Raw genomic sequence first — 16,021 nt, forward strand, 5'->3', positions numbered from 1 at the left:
CCTGAGGGCACCAGGCTGCACAGAGAACGATTACGGGGTGCAGAGTTGAATCTCAGCGGCCCATTTATTATGAGCTCGACTGTGAGGAGGTGACTGGATGCAAAGGAGCCTGGGGTACAATTTCAAAGACTGATGAGAAGTCTGGCTGCTTGGCCCTCTGGCCTCCCAGTTCTGGCAGCTGGGTTTCTAACTGGGGGAGGACAAGGGCCAGAGGCAGAGGAGACAGGAGAGCTCTTCCCGTCCCACACTGAGAAGACCAGGCTCCCAGCCTTCTCCCCTCACCTCCCTAACGCGCAGGGTCTGGGGGTCTCAGCCCAGGCGAGCACCGTCTGCAGGACCTGCACGGTCACTGGGTGCAGGGGAGGACTTGCAAAAGCACCCTGGTTCCGTGTAGCAGATTGAATTTTGCTGCCCTGAGGCTGGGGTAGCGGCCCCCACTCCTCCTTCCCCATCCCTCTACGTAACTCCCTCCTTCCAGGTAGACAGGCAGACACATACACACAAGCCCAAGCAAAATTTTTTTTCTAATTTTTTAAAAAAAAAAGGTAATAAAGAAATAAGAAGCAAAAAGACTGGGAATGCAAATCTGGGCCACTGCAGGGCGAACACTGCCCAATCTCTGCACCCAGAGGCCCTCTCCACAACAGGGGGTTCCTGGCAGGTCCAGGGTTCAAGACCAAAGCCTCCCTCCAGCCCTGGGCCAGATAGCTCTGGGCTGCCTGACAACTGCCCCCTACCCCTGTCTAGGTGTGTAGACTGGGAGACTCAAACTCACGCAAGCCCCACATTGGGAATGCATCCACCAGGCAATTTCTCTCCCAATCCCCGTTTTTTAAAGGTTTTTTTTTTGGGGGGGGGATGTCTTCCTGACCTTATAAACATAAAGAGGGGTGAAGAGAGGATGAGCTGCAGAGGAATAAGTGGTGCCTAGTCACACACGCGGTTTCCCTTCTTAGAAATCCAACCAGAGTCCACGGTTCCCTTCAGAGCAAGTAAGTCTGCTGCTTTCCCTCTCCTCTCCTGCTAGTTTTTCTGCCCAAGCCTGTCTCTCTCCCCTCTGCGGGTTCGTCTTTCAGCCAGTCTTGCTCGGTTTCAGATTCCTGGTCTACTTCTCACCAATGTCTCTGGACCTCTTTCACTCATTTAAAAAAACGAGAGGATGAACTCGAGAAGAGGGAACCCTTACCCACCCAATCTCTTTCTTACTAACGTTCCCCCACCCTCTCTTTGGCTCGCGCGCGCGCACACACACACACGCACACACGCACTCTTGCGACCTCCAGATGTTCCCGGCCGTGCGGCCATCTGCTGAGGTTGCTCAGGCGCTCTGGGGAAGGGGGCAGGGATCCGGGTTGCAGGAAGCTGGGAGCGAGGCCGACTGGAGTGGGCGGGAGCTGCGTGCGCACTTTTGAGACGCTCCCTAGGGTGGAACCCGGGCTCGCTAGGGCTCCGCAGGCGGGCGGGGGGCGGGGGGCGGGGCGGGCGCGCGCCGGGAAAGCCGGCACTTTGGCGACACTCCCTAGGTCGTCGGGCGGCGGGCCCGAGCCGCCACTGGGCGCCGGGCAGGCGGGGGCGGGGGGCTCCCAGCGGCGGCCGGGGGCCGGGGGGCGGGCCGCGCCGCGCGGAGAAAAGCGCCGGCCGGAGAGCCCGCGGCCGGGCCGCCTCTGTGAGCGCGCCGAGGCGGCTGCGGTGCAGGCTTCCAGGTGGGTGTGGGTCCCGGGCGGAGCGGGAGTCGCGCTGAGGGCGAAGGTCCGGAGCCGCCGACCCCAACCTCGCCGCCCCATCCGGCGGGCGGGCGGCGCTGGACTCTGGGGGCGGGCCCCGGGCCCCTCAACTTTTCCTGGATCCAGGGCGTCGGCAGCGGCTGCGGGGTGCCTGGCGCTGGGCCGGGGTAGGAAACACGTACCAAGGGGTGAGGGCTTCCAGGAGACAAAGGCTCTGGACGCGGGCCGGGGGCCGGCGCCTCTGGGGTCTTTGTGCGGACACGTGCATCACGCGTTTGTGGGTCTTTGTAGATTTGGATCCGGGGACGTGCATCTGCCTGAGCCTTTTTGTGTCCGTGGCTTTGTCTGGCTGTTTAGTGCCTATGTCCACGTTTTGTGGGCCCGCATTTGGTTGTGGGTGTGGGTGGGCTCATCGTCGTGTGTCCGTGTACGTGGTCTGTGCCTGTCGACGTGTCTGGGTTGGATGTCCGTGGAGTGTGTGCGCGCTGAGAGCCAGACACCGCCCCAACTCCTCGCTCCCCTGCTGTCCACCCGGGCCCCCGACTTGACTTCAAACTTTTCTCCTGGTTCCTCTGGCAACAGCCCCCGTCCTCCTCCCGCTGCAGCCGGGGCCGGGGCGCTGGCAGCCCGCCCCTCCTTCACCTCCTGGGGTTCTTAGAGCCGCGAGGGGATGGGATAGGATGGGGGCGGGGGTCAGCCGCGCTGGGGGACTCGCCCAGGCCACGGCTGGGCGGGGCGTGCGGGACACCCCAGCCGACCCAGCTAGGAGAAGAGAGGTAAGCGGCCAGTCCTGGGCCCCGGCGTGGGGGCTGGAGACAGGAGAGGAGACGGCAGCCGGTGTTGCCCGCCGGGCGCTTCTCCGAGGGAGTGTATGTGACCGAGAGAGACGTGTCTGCTTGGCGAGAGGCCGGCCCCAACCCCCGGCTCCGCTTTGAGATCCGCTCTCCGCTGGCGTCCCGCCCCCGGGGGATGGGGGGACCAGCCCTCCGATCCGGTAGGTGGGGAGGCGACGGCTTCTGGGATCCTGGCACCTACTGGTTCCCAATGGGACGGCCACAGGCCCCCAGTCCGGCCCTGGGCGAGTTGCTCAGCCTCGCGGAGTCGCGGTCGCCCTGCTCTGGATGGGGGCGAGAGAACTCCCTCTGGGCGCCGAGCGTGCAGTCGGGATTACCCGCGCTGCGGGCTTCGGCCTGAGAGCGGTGCCGCCCACACTTGGCCGGGACGAGGAGGTGACTCAGGAACTTCCCCATCCTCCTTCCTGCCTGCTCTACCCTTCAGATAAGTCCAGACTTGCGGAGCCTAGGTCTGACCCGAGAGGGAGCGCTCAGTGGAAGCCTGCTGCGCCTTTGATCCCGAGTCTCGGAGATATAGCCCTAACACCTTCCCTCCCCTGCCCCCCCAACCCCCCTCCACCCAGTCTTTAACCTAGTTTTGGGGATGCTGCAGATGTGAAGGAGGGCCACAAGCCACTCATCTGGGAAGGAGGCAGACATTGGCGCTTTCCTTTCTCTGCCTCAGTTTCCCTTCTGGAAAGGAAGGTGTTGACAACTTCACCCCTCCCTTTCTGTTGTGGCTGACTGCTTGAGACCACAGAACCTGGAAACACTTTGATGTTTGACACGCACCTCCATTCTGTCTCGAGCTTTCCCCAGGCAGTAATTTGCGGTATTGAATGGGGGGAGGGGAGGTGGCTTTGAAGTTAGGGAGGGATGAGGTGAGGTGGGCCTGGAGCCCCTGCATCCTGGGAAGGGAAGGCTGGAATGCAGCAGCAGGGGTGAGCAGGAAGTGTCTCCCACCGAGGGGACAGCCTGCATGGCTGTGTATTCTGATAACAGCACAGAGGTGGTCAGCACTGTGGACTCAATGCAAGGTGGGTGTTGGGGTGGGGTGGGAATTGGAATTCCCCTGGGAGGGAAGGGAGGGGGCAGATATGAGGGCCTTGAATGCCGGGCCTAGGAGCTGGGATTTGAATCTGCAGGTCGTGGAGAGCTGCTGGTGGGTTTAAGCAGGCATAATAGCGTGGGATTGGTAATTCCAAGAAAACTTCTCTGGCTTGTGGGCGGTGCTGGAGACTGGGAGACCAGTCTGCAGGCAGAGTTAGAGTCAAGAACCTAGATTTTACTCCCTCTCCGTCGCTTCCTAGCTCTGTGACCTTGGCCAAGTAACTTTACCTCTGATTCTCAGTCTTCTCATCCTTCAGATGTGAACAGTAGTAATTCCTGTCTCACTGATCTGTGGTGAATGCCAAATAAGATGATGAATTACATGTGCTAACGAAATGAGACGAGGTTTGTGGTGTGCCTGTGGTGTGGGATTGCACTGACAACAGAAAGCAGAGACAGCTTCAACTGTGGTCCTAAACCTGATTTCACCACCTGGCAAAGCCCGAAGTCTCCTGCAAGCTTGGGCCACTGTTGTCCTCACCAAGCAGGAGGAAGCTTTCTGTCCAGGACATCTCATTCATCTGGTTTATCCCCTTTCACGTGGCCAGGCCCCACAGGAGATGAGCAGGACACAGATCCAAAGATGGTCACAAACCACAAAGTGTATCATACTTTGATGTGAGCAACCCAGAGGCCATGGGAGCCTAGGGGGACGATGCATGGTCAAAGAAAAGAAGGGCATCTCTGTCGTCTTCGTCAGAGGGAGCAGCCTGTGCAAAGGCATGGGGCCCTGGAAGCAAAATGGGCTTCTAGTCTGGCAAGCCATCTTTGTAGGATGGGTTTTAAGTGGGAGCAATGGTAGGTCCTATTCTTCTGTTGGGATTGTACTGTGGTGCCCAGTAAGGCTGACAGTTGGAGGCAGGGGGCTAGGAACAAGGCTGTTACAGCAGTCCAGGCCAGGACGCCTCCTGAGCTAAACCTGGGCAGGGCGAGGTCACTGCCTGGCTTGGGGGGTGAAAGAGGGGAAGATGGTGACCCACCTACCCGATTCTCATTCTGTCCTCATTCTGTCATAGGTGACACACCTGCTTCAGCCTACTTTGGCTTCTGCAACCTTTCCAAAACCCCCTTTCCAATTCCCTGCTAAATCCTAGTCAGCATTTGTAGCCCAGGAAGGGCCCTGGACGGTGCCTTAGGAAAGAATCCAAGGCTCCCAGGTGCATCTTAGATTCTTTAAACTCTGCCCCTGCCTCACCTTCAGATCTGCTGGTGTCGCAGCTCCTTTTTCTTTCCTGGCCCCTGAAAGCAGCCTTTAGGGGACAGGAACCCACATGCAGTGAGCACCAATACGTGCCAGGCCTGGGACTGAGTCTTCATCTTACCTTGTGTAATCATCCAGTGACCTGCTGGGAGCAATACCAGAATTCTCATCCTGTTACAGAGGAAGGCTCAGACTCAGGGGTGAGGGCCCACGCAAGCCTCCTGGCAGGAGAGGCACTCTGGGGTTGGCGCCTGGTCTGCCTGGCTGCAAAACGCATTCCTCTGCCCCAAACTGCCTCCCCGTGAGTCTACACACGCTGCCTTCCGCCGAAGGGATCTCGGCAAGCTTCGGGAAGAAGACACGCCAGACGGAGGAAATAGTCTTAGGAGCCTTGCCCATTTCCCTGTAGATCATCCTCCTCGGCCAAGGTTGCTGGGCCCAACTGCACCAGCGATAATGTCAGAGGAGGCCAGGCACTGGGTGTCAGAGTACCTGGATCCTGAGTCCAGCCCCTGTCCTCACAGGCTGTGTGACTCTGGACAGATCACCGAACCTCTCTGGGTCTCTTCACGTAGCTGTAAGATAGACACAGGGCCACCTAACCAGCTGATCTTGCGGGGTGACTGGACAGATCACAGCTGAGGCAGTGGAAAGGTTAAGAGGTGTCCTTTGGTGAAGTGGTAGCGTTCTGAATGCCTGATACATCTTCACGTAGTACCCGCTCTGTGCCAACCCAGTGCTCAGCTCCAAGGGCATAAAGAGCAGTCTGACCCCATCCCTGCTCACAGGGCAGACAGGTAAATGTAATTACACTCCAGCATGATCAGCTCTAGCCGTCACCCACACGGGCCCATTTGTAAGTTGAGTCCCAGCGGTATGAGGAGGGATTTGGAGCTCAGTCATCTGGTTTTGAGACTTGGTTCCTCTACCGCCCAGCTGAGTAATGTCAGTCTCGTCTGCAAAATAGGGACAGTGATCCCCGTGGTCAAGGACTGTGATGAGGCAGAAACGAGACGGTGATACAGAAGGTGCGCGGTGAGCTGACGTGTTTGTACAGATGTGTGGCATTAGCGATTCTGTTAGGAGAGTCAGCCCTCAAGGCCCTGAAATTCTTTTTGCCTTGCGGTTCCAGAGCTAAGTGGTGGTGGGAGCGGGGGGCGGCCGGGTGTTCGTGGAATTTCCACTTGGGGATTTCGTTGGCATCAGCTCAAGTGAGCTCATGGCGGAGGGAGCAGGGTGGGAGGCAGCTCAGCTCCGAGCGGCCTGTCTCGGGTGGGGGCAGGGGCCCTGGTCCAGCCCAAGGCTCAGCCTCCTGCCCACCTCATTCCTGTGCCAGGGGCTCCCTCTTGAAGTTGTGGTGAGGAGCTGGCAAATCTTTGGCCCAGAAATGCTGTGATGCGGCACCAGGGGCAGGCACCTGGGGCCAGGAAGGCCTAAGCCAGAACCCCGAGCTCTAGATGGGTCTCAGAGAAGGAGGAGGGAGTTTGGGCCCTGGCCAGCACACCAGCACACTGTCCAGAGAATGTCAGTACAAGCAGTCACAGACCTGCCGGGTGCCTGGCGCTGTGCTGGGTCCTTGGGTAGGGAGGAACATAAAGAAGAGTAACACGGTCATTGCCTTCTGGAAGCTTCGTAAGTCATCGCCGTCATCGACTACCACGCATGGAGCACTTAGCATGTGGCAGACATGGAGCCGAGTGTTTCACACGCTCTCCCATAATGCTTTGACCAACTCTGCGTCGTTGCCCCTGTTGAGGACACTGAGACCCAAGAAGGTTGACACTTGCCTCAGGCACGCAGGCGCGGGGCTGGCCTTACACCTGGGTCTGAGTCCAGCAGGCCTGTTCCTTCACCCGACAGGGTCTGCCATGGCCTCCAGGCCTGGCTCGGACACCAGCGCAGGGGAGGGATGGACAGGTGAAGAAGGCAGAGTCACTGCCCCAAGCCGCTCACACTTGAAGTCAGGAGACAGGCAGGTAAATCACAGGAGAGGATGTAGTAAGTATGCAGCCGAAGGAGGCTCGCAGACGGCGTGAGAGGCCCAGGCCAGGAGACCGGCTCTGGGGCCCGAGTGGACAGAACAACTTTGTTCCACAGGCATGCCACTGGTCGCAGTCAGGCACCGGGACCCGGGTCCTGGGCCCTGCTCTGCCGTTTCCTTGTCACTGCCCCCTCTGGGCCTCAGTTACCGGTGATCTCTGGGGGACCTTCCAGTTCCCCACCCTGAACTCTCTGAGTTTGAGGAAGTGCGAGCAAGGGCCGAGAGTTGTTCAGAGCTCCCCACCGTAGGTTCAGGTCAAGACGGGGGCTCAGCTGGGGGAGGGAGGACCTTGGGGACAGCGTGCCTCTGTGCCACGGTGAACTTGATGTCTGTAGGTAAGAGGAGAGGTTGGGAGGGTTTTGAGAAGGGGAGTGATGTGGCCACACCTGTCCTGGGGGCTGTCTGAGCAGACTCTCGCTGACACAGGAGGGAATGCTGCCTGGAGTCTGTTAGGAAATAGCCACGCGGCTTTGTCTTCTGACCTCACAGACCATCGCCCAACTTTCCTTAGAGCCACAGTGGTCCCACCAAGGAATAACTCCTGGCCCCTGTCCAGAGGACCTTATGCTATGTCCCCCCAACCCAGGGTGGGTAGTTTCTAAGCCCCTGTGTTCTGTAGGCTGGCTGACCAGTGTCTTTTATCTGCAGGCTGGGGTTTGGAAAGGAAGTGATACGTCTTGGGCCAAAGATCCCTTTCCTCCCTTGCCTTCGATGATGGCCACATGTCTGCCTTTCCCTTCCTCCCCAGGGTAGATCCCAGGTCCCAGAGGGAGGCAGAGTCCGTACTGTTACAGATGAGAAAACCGAGGCTCAAAGAAAGAAAGAAAACCGTGAAGGTCACACAGATGGTGGCACGCTGGGCACTGGAGTCCTGTTCTTCTGGGTACAAGGCAGGTGTTAGCAGTCTTGATCCGACTTGCTCTCCTGTCCCCACTGCTGGTCTGTAAGCCTCACGAGGACAGGGGCCTGGCCCCCCCACCCCCGCCCAACATGCACCTCCCATGGCCTTGCACGGCGCCCTGCACTCAGTAGAGATTTAGTAAATGTTTCCGGTACGTGTTGCCCTCCTGAGACGCTGGAGCTGCAGGGTCTAGGCTAAACCTCTCACTGTGAAGCCAGAGGAGCTGAGGCGCAGAGAGGAGAGGGGACTCGTCCACGGGTGTGAGCAGACCAGGCTGGGGCTCCTGACTGTCCTCCAGGGTCTGTCTTGTCACCACACATAGTCATCCTGTCGCCTCCCCCTCAGCCCCCAGAGAGTAGAGAAGGGGATGGGGGAGGGCCCTCAGGGGGCTCCTTCTACCCTACAGCCGAGGAGAGGCACCAGCACTCATCAGCCGCACTCCGTCAGCTCCTGGCCCTGTGGTCTCAGGTCCTCACAGCGATCCCTTGAGGAAGGGGTTGTTGTCTCCGTTTTAGGTGAGGAAACAGGCTGAGAGAGAGGAAGTCGTTTCCCCCGAGTTGCCTGGTTTGGCTCCAGTTCCCAGGATCACAGCTTCTTCAGAGCAGGGAATTGATTCCAGAATGACAGTTCTCATCCGGAGGGCCACCCCTGACCAGTGGGCAGAGGCCTCCAAACCACCATGTCAGGAAAAGCTCCGAGGCCCTGTGCAGGTTCCCCAGGAAGCAGTGCTGTGATTGAGCAATGACCTCCACAGTGGATATGGCTACAGGTCAGATTAAAAGGTGCCATCTTTCCATCACGAGGCCTCCACCCCCCAGGGCCTCATTTCTCAGTGGGAATAATCAGCTTCCCAGTCTCATCTTCACACCTGTCCCCTCTGAGGCCGATGGGACCATCATTACCATCCCAGATTCATAGTTTAAGGAACCGGTCCAGAAAGGTAAAGTGACTTGCCTGGTTCACACTGCAAGTTAGTGTCCAAGGATTCTGGCTCTCTGTGAAGGCCTTTCCTCTCCACCGAGCTCAGGCTGGTGGTTTCCGTCAAGGGGAACTCAACATTACTCATCCCTTCACAGATCCAGCAGCTCTGTGGAAACAGTGTGCCTCCCAGGAAAGAACTGCTCTCCCAGAGGGTGCCGATAAGAGCTTTGACATGTTTCCTACATGTGTGCCAAAGGAAGGAGGAAGAGAGATGGGTCAGGCCCACCCTCTGGCCCCCACCCACCAGCTCCCAGTCTGTGGGGGAAGGCAGGGTAGCCCACACTGGCGTCTTCCCATGTGCTAGGAAGCCTGCCAGAGGTCTCACCGCCACCATTCTATTTCGTCTTCACCACAGTCCCGTGAGCTGGCTATTCACATCTCCATTTTACAGATGGGGAAACTGAGGCTCGGATCGTGGCTAGCCAAGAGCAGAGAAAGCAGAGATGGCCATGGTCTTTTAGGAGGCTCTGTTAGTGTATTTGTCAGTGTGTTTTATATATACTTCTCCTGTAAGAGAGGAAATGGGAGAAAAGGAGATTAAAACATGTTTAAATCACTCAAAGTTCTACCATCTAAAGAAAAACTGTTGCATGGATATATTTTTTTCTAGACTTTCCAAAATTAGGATTTGGGTTGGTTGTTGTGGTTTTTTTTTTTTTTTTTAATGCATAGTTATAATTTTCCTAGACATGCAATTTATCCTTATGATACCTACCATTATGGCATCAGCCCCCTCTATGAGGCTGCAGACTTTTCTGAGCATGATTTTTATGGACTCCATAAAATCCCTAAGAGACTTCAACAGCCATTCTGAGTGGGCTGGGAAGCCCTAGCCTGGAATCAGGAGACCAGAGCCTGAACATGGGCTGCCGCCCCCTCGCTGGGAGGCTGGGGACAAGACACTGCACAATGGGTCACAGGCTCCTCATCACTCCAGTGCCAGGTGGCAACCCCGCTCTGCGGCCCTCGTGGCATCCAATGAGCAAAGGCCTTTTGTGAACTATAAAGAGCTGCGCCCCTGGCCCAAATATTCTTTATCTTCCCTCAGTCTCCCCCTGAGAAAATTCTGCCTTCCCCTTGGCTCCTGAGCCTTGTGCGAAGGGCTTGGAGCCACAGGGCCGGGCCCTAGCATCTCTGACACACTCCTACAAAGGCACCCCTCCTGATGTTACCCCAGGGGGGTCTCCTCTGGGCAGGACAGGGCCACCGACTCTCAGACACCGGCCCACACCTCCGAAGTTGTAAGGCACCTCGGGGGTTTCTCCTTTCTCTCGACTGCCCGGGACACCCCGGAGAGGCCTCTGGGCTCTGCTGCGAGCTCACCAAAGCCCCGGAGCCACTGAGTATTAAAGACCGTGGCGCCGGGCCTGAGCTCTCTGGATGCTTCCCTCTTCCTTTCCCAGCAAAGGACAGAAGTGCGTGTTCCACTTGAACCGAACCAGTTAGGAGGTTACCAAGGCCTGAGTTCAGTTCTCATTCTCCGTTTCCTCTAAAACAGGCCTAAGACTACAGACCTCCTGGAGTGGCTGCAGATGTGGGAGAGAATGTGGGTCCAGCATTGGCCCATCGTGGGGACTGGTTCGGACTGTCCCCGTCAGCACTTGCCCCTGGGAATGTCCAGGCCTGGCACAGAATGGGGCCCCTGGCAGAGGTGGCCGTTGTGGGGCTGACGGGGGGGGCACCTTGTCCAGGGTGCTCAGAGCACCCACAAGCGCAGTTATGCAGGTGGGTCTCGGTCTATACTCGTGCTCCCTTTATGTCAGCTGTCCTGTCCCCAGTGGCCTGGTAATGACCACTTCGCATTCGTGCCCAGCTCTTCACAGTTTGCATTGCACTTTAGTGGGAGTTGAATCACCTCCTGTGAAGAGGGCGGGGCAGGAATGACTGCCTTGCAGTACGGAGGACAGGCGGAGGCCTGGGGAGCGCGGTCAGAGGCCCCTGCTCTAGGGGAGAGGGTTTGGGCAGCTTTCGGGCTGCCGGTTACATAAGCAGGAGCTCACGAGGGGCCATCTGGCATTTAATAGGCACATTGTATAATCACCTTTGGGAACCACAGGGCAACCTTGGGGCCTTTGTGTGTGTGTGTAGTGTTTGTTTAAACCCCAGGAAGGGTGCGTATGGGCAGATGGGCTTGGCAGGGAAGGTGGGGCTCTGAGTGGTAATGAACCCCTGTGGTGAGAAGCTCACCCAGCAGAACAAAGGGGGCCTGGAGCAACTCAATATTTTCCTTTTGGTTCCAGACGTTGGAACACTCTGTCCTGCGTCAGTTGGGGCCCAAGCCCAGGATGCACCTGGGCCCGGTTTAATCCTCAAATTGGACTCTACAAAAGAAAGGGGTGGGAGAAGAGAGGCCCACGTAGCAGGGACGGAAAGAAGAGCCCCACTTCTCACTGCCCCTGCACAGAGCCAGAGTGCAGATCAGATGGCTGCCCCTTTAAAGTTCCATGTAGGGCTAGTAATGCTATCCTGCTGCCCCCTCCCTGAGGGCCAGTGGGAGGGATGGGTGTGGGAAGACTGGGCAGGAGGGCAGGGCAGGGCCACCCCAGAAGAAGAGACCTGCTGGGGTGGGACTGGGTGCCTTGTGTCCCCTGGGCGGAGTGGCCGCTGTGTGGCAGGAGTGGGTAACCGCAGACTGAGAGGCTTTCACTACTCAGCCCTCTCTCATCCCCCTGCGAGCCCCTCCCTCCTCAGCACCTCTGTCCTCGGAGCTGCAGTGGGCATGAACTAGGCTTTGGGTCACACAGGTGTGGGTGGGAGTGAGGAATGAATGTGACAACATACACAGAGTGCCTGGCATCGCTGGCAGCTACTGTTATAATTGTACGGGGAGGGAAACTGAGGCCGGGGAGGGAAGTGGCTTGTGTTATAGCATGTGTCAGTGGGACAAGCCCCTCTTGGGCCTGTCTCCGCTGTCTACCTCACCAGCCCTGCTGGAGAAAGCAGATGAAAAGAGGGGAATTGGGATTGAGCAGGCCTAGGTTCCGATCCTGCTCTGCTTTTACTAGTTTGGAAAAAAACCCTGTTCCTCTCTGAGCCTCTAGTTCTTCATCCGTATAATGAAGGAACCAGCCTAGCTGCCTGCCCTCCGCTAAAGAAAGGGCCAACAAGGGGTAATAGCTGTATCAGCTGTGGGTGGGGACAGGGAAGGGGGAAGGGGCTTGGGACAGCTGTCCCAGAGCCCATCTGGACGTCTAGACACAGGGTCCCCAGCTGGAATAAGGATCCTGCCTCTGGAGGCCAGGCCAGGGAGGGGGCTCCAGACTGGGGACTGAAATGTTGTTATCCACAAAAGGGGTAGGGTGGGGATGGTCACTGCGGGGCCCCCCTTGCAGGGAGAGGCTTCAGTCTTGGGGGTTGGAGTGTGGGTCTCAGACATGGCTCAGCCACCGCCACACCATGACAGTGAGTCATGCTTCTCTGTACTCCATCCCGGTCCTTCCCCCCGTACGTGTGGCCGTGCATAGCTTTCTGAACCTTCTACATCTCAGTTCCCTCTTCGTGAAGCGGCAACAGAAACAGCTACCTTGCAGTTTCTGTCATTGTGAGGGTTAAGTAGGACCGCGCTGGGAGGCAGGTAGCGCAGTCCGCAGCACCCAGCACTTTCTCAGCCGAGGCGGATGGAGCACCCTAGCCCATCAGCGGGAGAGGCCAGCCAAAGACCCATCCAGTCCAGGAGGTTTCCAGCAGGGTCTTAAGCAGGCCTGGAAGGTTCCAAGTCCCCACCCTCACATCAGCCAGAGCATGCCTGCTTTTACCCGCTGATCTTTTTTTTTAAGAAAGTGTTCTGCTGCTCCCCCCACGTGGCCTAACCCCTCCACCACACAGATAGAGAGACTAAGGCCAGGGAGGAGCGGGGAGCAGGAATTATATGAGGAAGAGTGTTCGGGGGAAGCATCCCGGGAGGACAGGACCGGTGGTGGCAGCATTCAGCTCTGCCTAGACACACCGGCTCGTGGCTTCTGTGGTCGGGCGAGAACCATCTGGTATGGGGTGCCTGCTGCCGTCCCTCACCTGTGGCTCTCTTTCCAGCCCCCACCATGCCGTGGCCCCTGCTGCTGTTGCTGGCTGTGAGCGGGGCCCAGACCACCCGGCCATGCTTCCCCGGGTGCCAGTGCGAGGTGGAGACCTTCGGCCTCTTTGACAGCTTCAGCCTGACCCGCGTGGATTGCAGTGGCCTGGGCCCCCACATCATGCCCGTGCCCATCCCTCTGGACACAGCGCACCTGGACCTGTCCTCCAACCGGCTAGAGACCGTGAACGAGTCGGTGCTGGCCGGCCCGGGCTACACCACGCTGGCCGGTCTGGATCTTAGCCGCAACCTGCTCACCAGCCTCTCGCCCACCGCCTTCTCCCGCCTTCGCTACCTGGAGTCGCTTGACATCAGCCACAACAGCCTGGCAGCTCTGCCGGCCGAGAGCTTCACCAGCTCACCCCTGAGCGACGTGAATCTCAGCCACAACCGGCTGCGGGAGGTCTCGGTGTCCGCCTTCAGCACCCACAGCCAGGCCCGGGCGCTGCACGTGGACCTCTCCCACAACCTCATCCACCGCCTCGCGCCGCACCCTGCGGGGGCCGGCCTGCCCACGCCCACCATCCAGAGCCTGAACCTGGCCTGGAACCGGCTCCGCGCCGTCCCCGACCTCCGGGACTTGCCCCTACGCTACCTGAGCCTGGATGGGAATCCGCTGGCCACCGTTGGCCCGGGCACCTTCCGGGGGCTGGCGGGCCTTACGCACCTGTCCCTGGGCAGCCTGCAAGGTCTCCCCCAGCTGGCGCCCCATGGCTTCCGTGAGCTGCAGAGCTTGCAGGTCTTGGACCTGTCAGGCAACCCGAAGCTCAAGTGGGCAGGAGCCGAGGTATTCTCAGGCCTGGGCTCCCTGCAGGAGCTGGACCTGTCGGGCACGGGCCTGGTGCCTCTGCCCGAGACGTTGCTCCTCCACCTGCCAGCACTGCAGAGCATCAGCGTGGGCCAGGCTGTGCGCTGCCGGCGGCTCGTGTGGGAGGGCACCTACCCTCGGCAGCCTGGCTCCAGCCCCAAGGTGGCCCTGCACTGCATAGACACCCGGGAATCGGCTGCTAAGGGCCCCGACACTTTGTGACAAATGGCGTAGCCTGGGGCCACATAACGGACTGCTGCCCTGGGCTCCCTCAGGTCCTGGGTAACTTATATTTTCATGTGCCAATGCCGGGGGGGTGGGGGGACCCAGCAGGCCTCTGTGGCAGCATCATCGGAAGAGAGCCGTGGACCTGGGGAGAGGCTTTGGAGCTGGGACCAGCACCCAGGAGCAAAGTCTTGCCCCTCTGTCTATGTTGTCCCCCAAACCATAAGTAGAAGGTCTTCGATGCCAAACCAGACAGCAGTCCCCTGCTGTCCTTCCCCACTTGTCCCCAAAGTGCCTTCCCTCAGGCCTGGGCCAGCCCAACCCGTGATAGGAGGAGGCTGGAAGGAAGCCGCTGCGACAGGGCAGAGGTCAGGCCCACGGCTGAGCATCCCCTTGGGCCCACGGTCCAGTCACTCGGGCATGGGCTGCTTTTATGAGGTAGCCCCCCTCTTTGCTCTGGGCACATGAGACCCACCTCATCCTTTTCTTTTCCTCTAGAACCCTGGGTAGAACCTTAGACCTGGAAGGGACTAGAGAAAAAATCAAGTGCGCCTCCTCATGTGACAGATGGGGCAACTAAGGTCTAGAGAAGGAACGTGGCTAACTGAGGTACTAGAGCGGAGGCGTAGCTGGCCCCAGCACCCTGCCTCCCAGTGAGGCCCTTTGCACTTTTCTGTCTTCTCTAAATCATGCCCTCTGTCCCCTTCTTGGGTTCCTCCATCCTGCCATGTGCACCCTTTCCCTGTCATTCCCAGGACAGGCAAGGGCCTCGGAGGTGGGACTCTGGGCCCCGTAACCAGCTGTGTGGCCCACGATGTCAGTTCACCGCTGAGCCTCTGGAAGCTTCAGGCATGCCAGTCCCAAGCCCTACCAGTTTCCCACTCTGGCGTGGGGTCCCCGGCGTCAAGACTGGAAATTCATCCATTGACCCCTGAGGTAAACTGCCTCTCATGGACTCGGCAAGGAGTCTATGTAGTCCTGGAAACTCGCAGGGGCCTCCTGGATTCCTCCCCCACTGGCCCTGAGCTCCACAGCCTGTCTCCCCCATCCTTCAGGAGGCAGGTGCCCCCATCAGAGTTTATGCTCCACCCCAGGCGGCATCTCAGCTTCCCAGCCCTGGGCTCTTTCCTTAGGCTTTGTTTTATAAAAGTTGTTGCCTTTGTAATGGACTGTCCCTTCAACCACCCCACCCCCACCCCTGCCGGCAGGGGATGGAAACGTGTCATTTGTAAAAAGAAGAAAAGCATTGCGTTTGTTAACTTTTGTAATACTGTGTCCTGGGGATGCGTTGAGGGAGGAGGTGTGGGGTGGAAGCCGGGGTGTATGTGGCCCATTGGGCCTCAGGGGGCTGGTCCCACAGAGATGCCGACAGGACAAGGAGAGCTCTGTCCTCCCCCACCTGCCCCACCCTACACCTAACTGGTCCTTGACTGAATAAACACTATAAAGAGTCCCTCTTTCCATCCTTTGACTGGCATCCATGGGCCAGGCCCTGGGCAGCCTGTTCTCCCAGAAAAGCCCAGGAGCCTCGTGGGATTTGGACGGTGAGCTGACACGAGGGAGGCAGTTACTCGGAGTGGTTGCTCCTTTCCCTGTGGCTGGTACCTTGTCTCGCCTCATCTCCCCTCTCCCTGCTGCCCCAGCTCCAGGAACACACCTCTGCCTTTGCCCAGGCTGTTCCTCAGGGGCCTTGCCCTTTGGTCTGTCCCTGCCGCTCAACTCCTTCCCACTCTAATAGACCCGGTTCCTCCCTCACCTCCTCAGAAAGCTTTCCCTAAGGCCCCCCTTCCCCTCCCTCCCGGGCTCCAGCTCCAGCAGTACCTGCGGGGTTCCTGCTTTGCATTTTGACTGCTGCGGTACCCTAACTCCCGTTTGCGTACTTCCAGCCCCAGGAACTTGCTTGCAGCTCATCTGAATGCCTCTGCTGTCTCTAAGTTTTTCCTTCTAACTGGCCAAGGTCTATGGGAACATCCATCAGCGTCATCACCGACAATGACAAGCTTTTTTCTGCTATCTGTTCTGTGCCGGGGGACTCATATTCTTGAGGTGTGAGTGGGAAGGACACACAGAAGATACCTGACCATAAAGGCTGCATGGGAGCTGTGAGAGCCCTGTGGTGGAGATAGGA

At 58.5% G+C, this 16,021-nt stretch overlaps 1 protein-coding gene across 5 annotated transcripts; it reads left to right on the forward strand.

The window, feature by feature from the left end:
- Nucleotides 1-1,567: 1,567 nt before the first annotated feature.
- Nucleotides 1,568-15,346, forward strand: TSKU (tsukushi, small leucine rich proteoglycan). Of its 5 annotated transcripts, none has more exons than XM_006745431.3 (2): nt 1,568-1,703; nt 12,821-15,346. In XM_006745431.3, the coding sequence occupies exon 2, from the start codon at nt 12,829-12,831 to the stop codon at nt 13,888-13,890; it is 1,062 nt and encodes a 353-aa protein (XP_006745494.1). In that variant the 5' UTR covers nt 1,568-1,703; nt 12,821-12,828; the 3' UTR covers nt 13,891-15,346. The 5 variants fall into 5 exon arrangements, with proteins under 5 accessions (XP_006745494.1, XP_030897328.1, XP_030897329.1 ...); XM_031041468.2 differs by lacking the exon at nt 1,568-1,703 and adding an exon at nt 1,781-1,912; XM_031041469.2 differs by lacking the exon at nt 1,568-1,703 and adding an exon at nt 1,803-1,891.
- Nucleotides 15,347-16,021: the final 675 nt, after the last annotated feature.

Source organism: Leptonychotes weddellii, chromosome 11 (genome assembly GCF_054177405.1).
Source record: "Leptonychotes weddellii isolate Sample4059 chromosome 11, ASM5417740v2, whole genome shotgun sequence".
Taxonomy (NCBI): domain Eukaryota; kingdom Metazoa; phylum Chordata; class Mammalia; order Carnivora; family Phocidae; genus Leptonychotes; species Leptonychotes weddellii.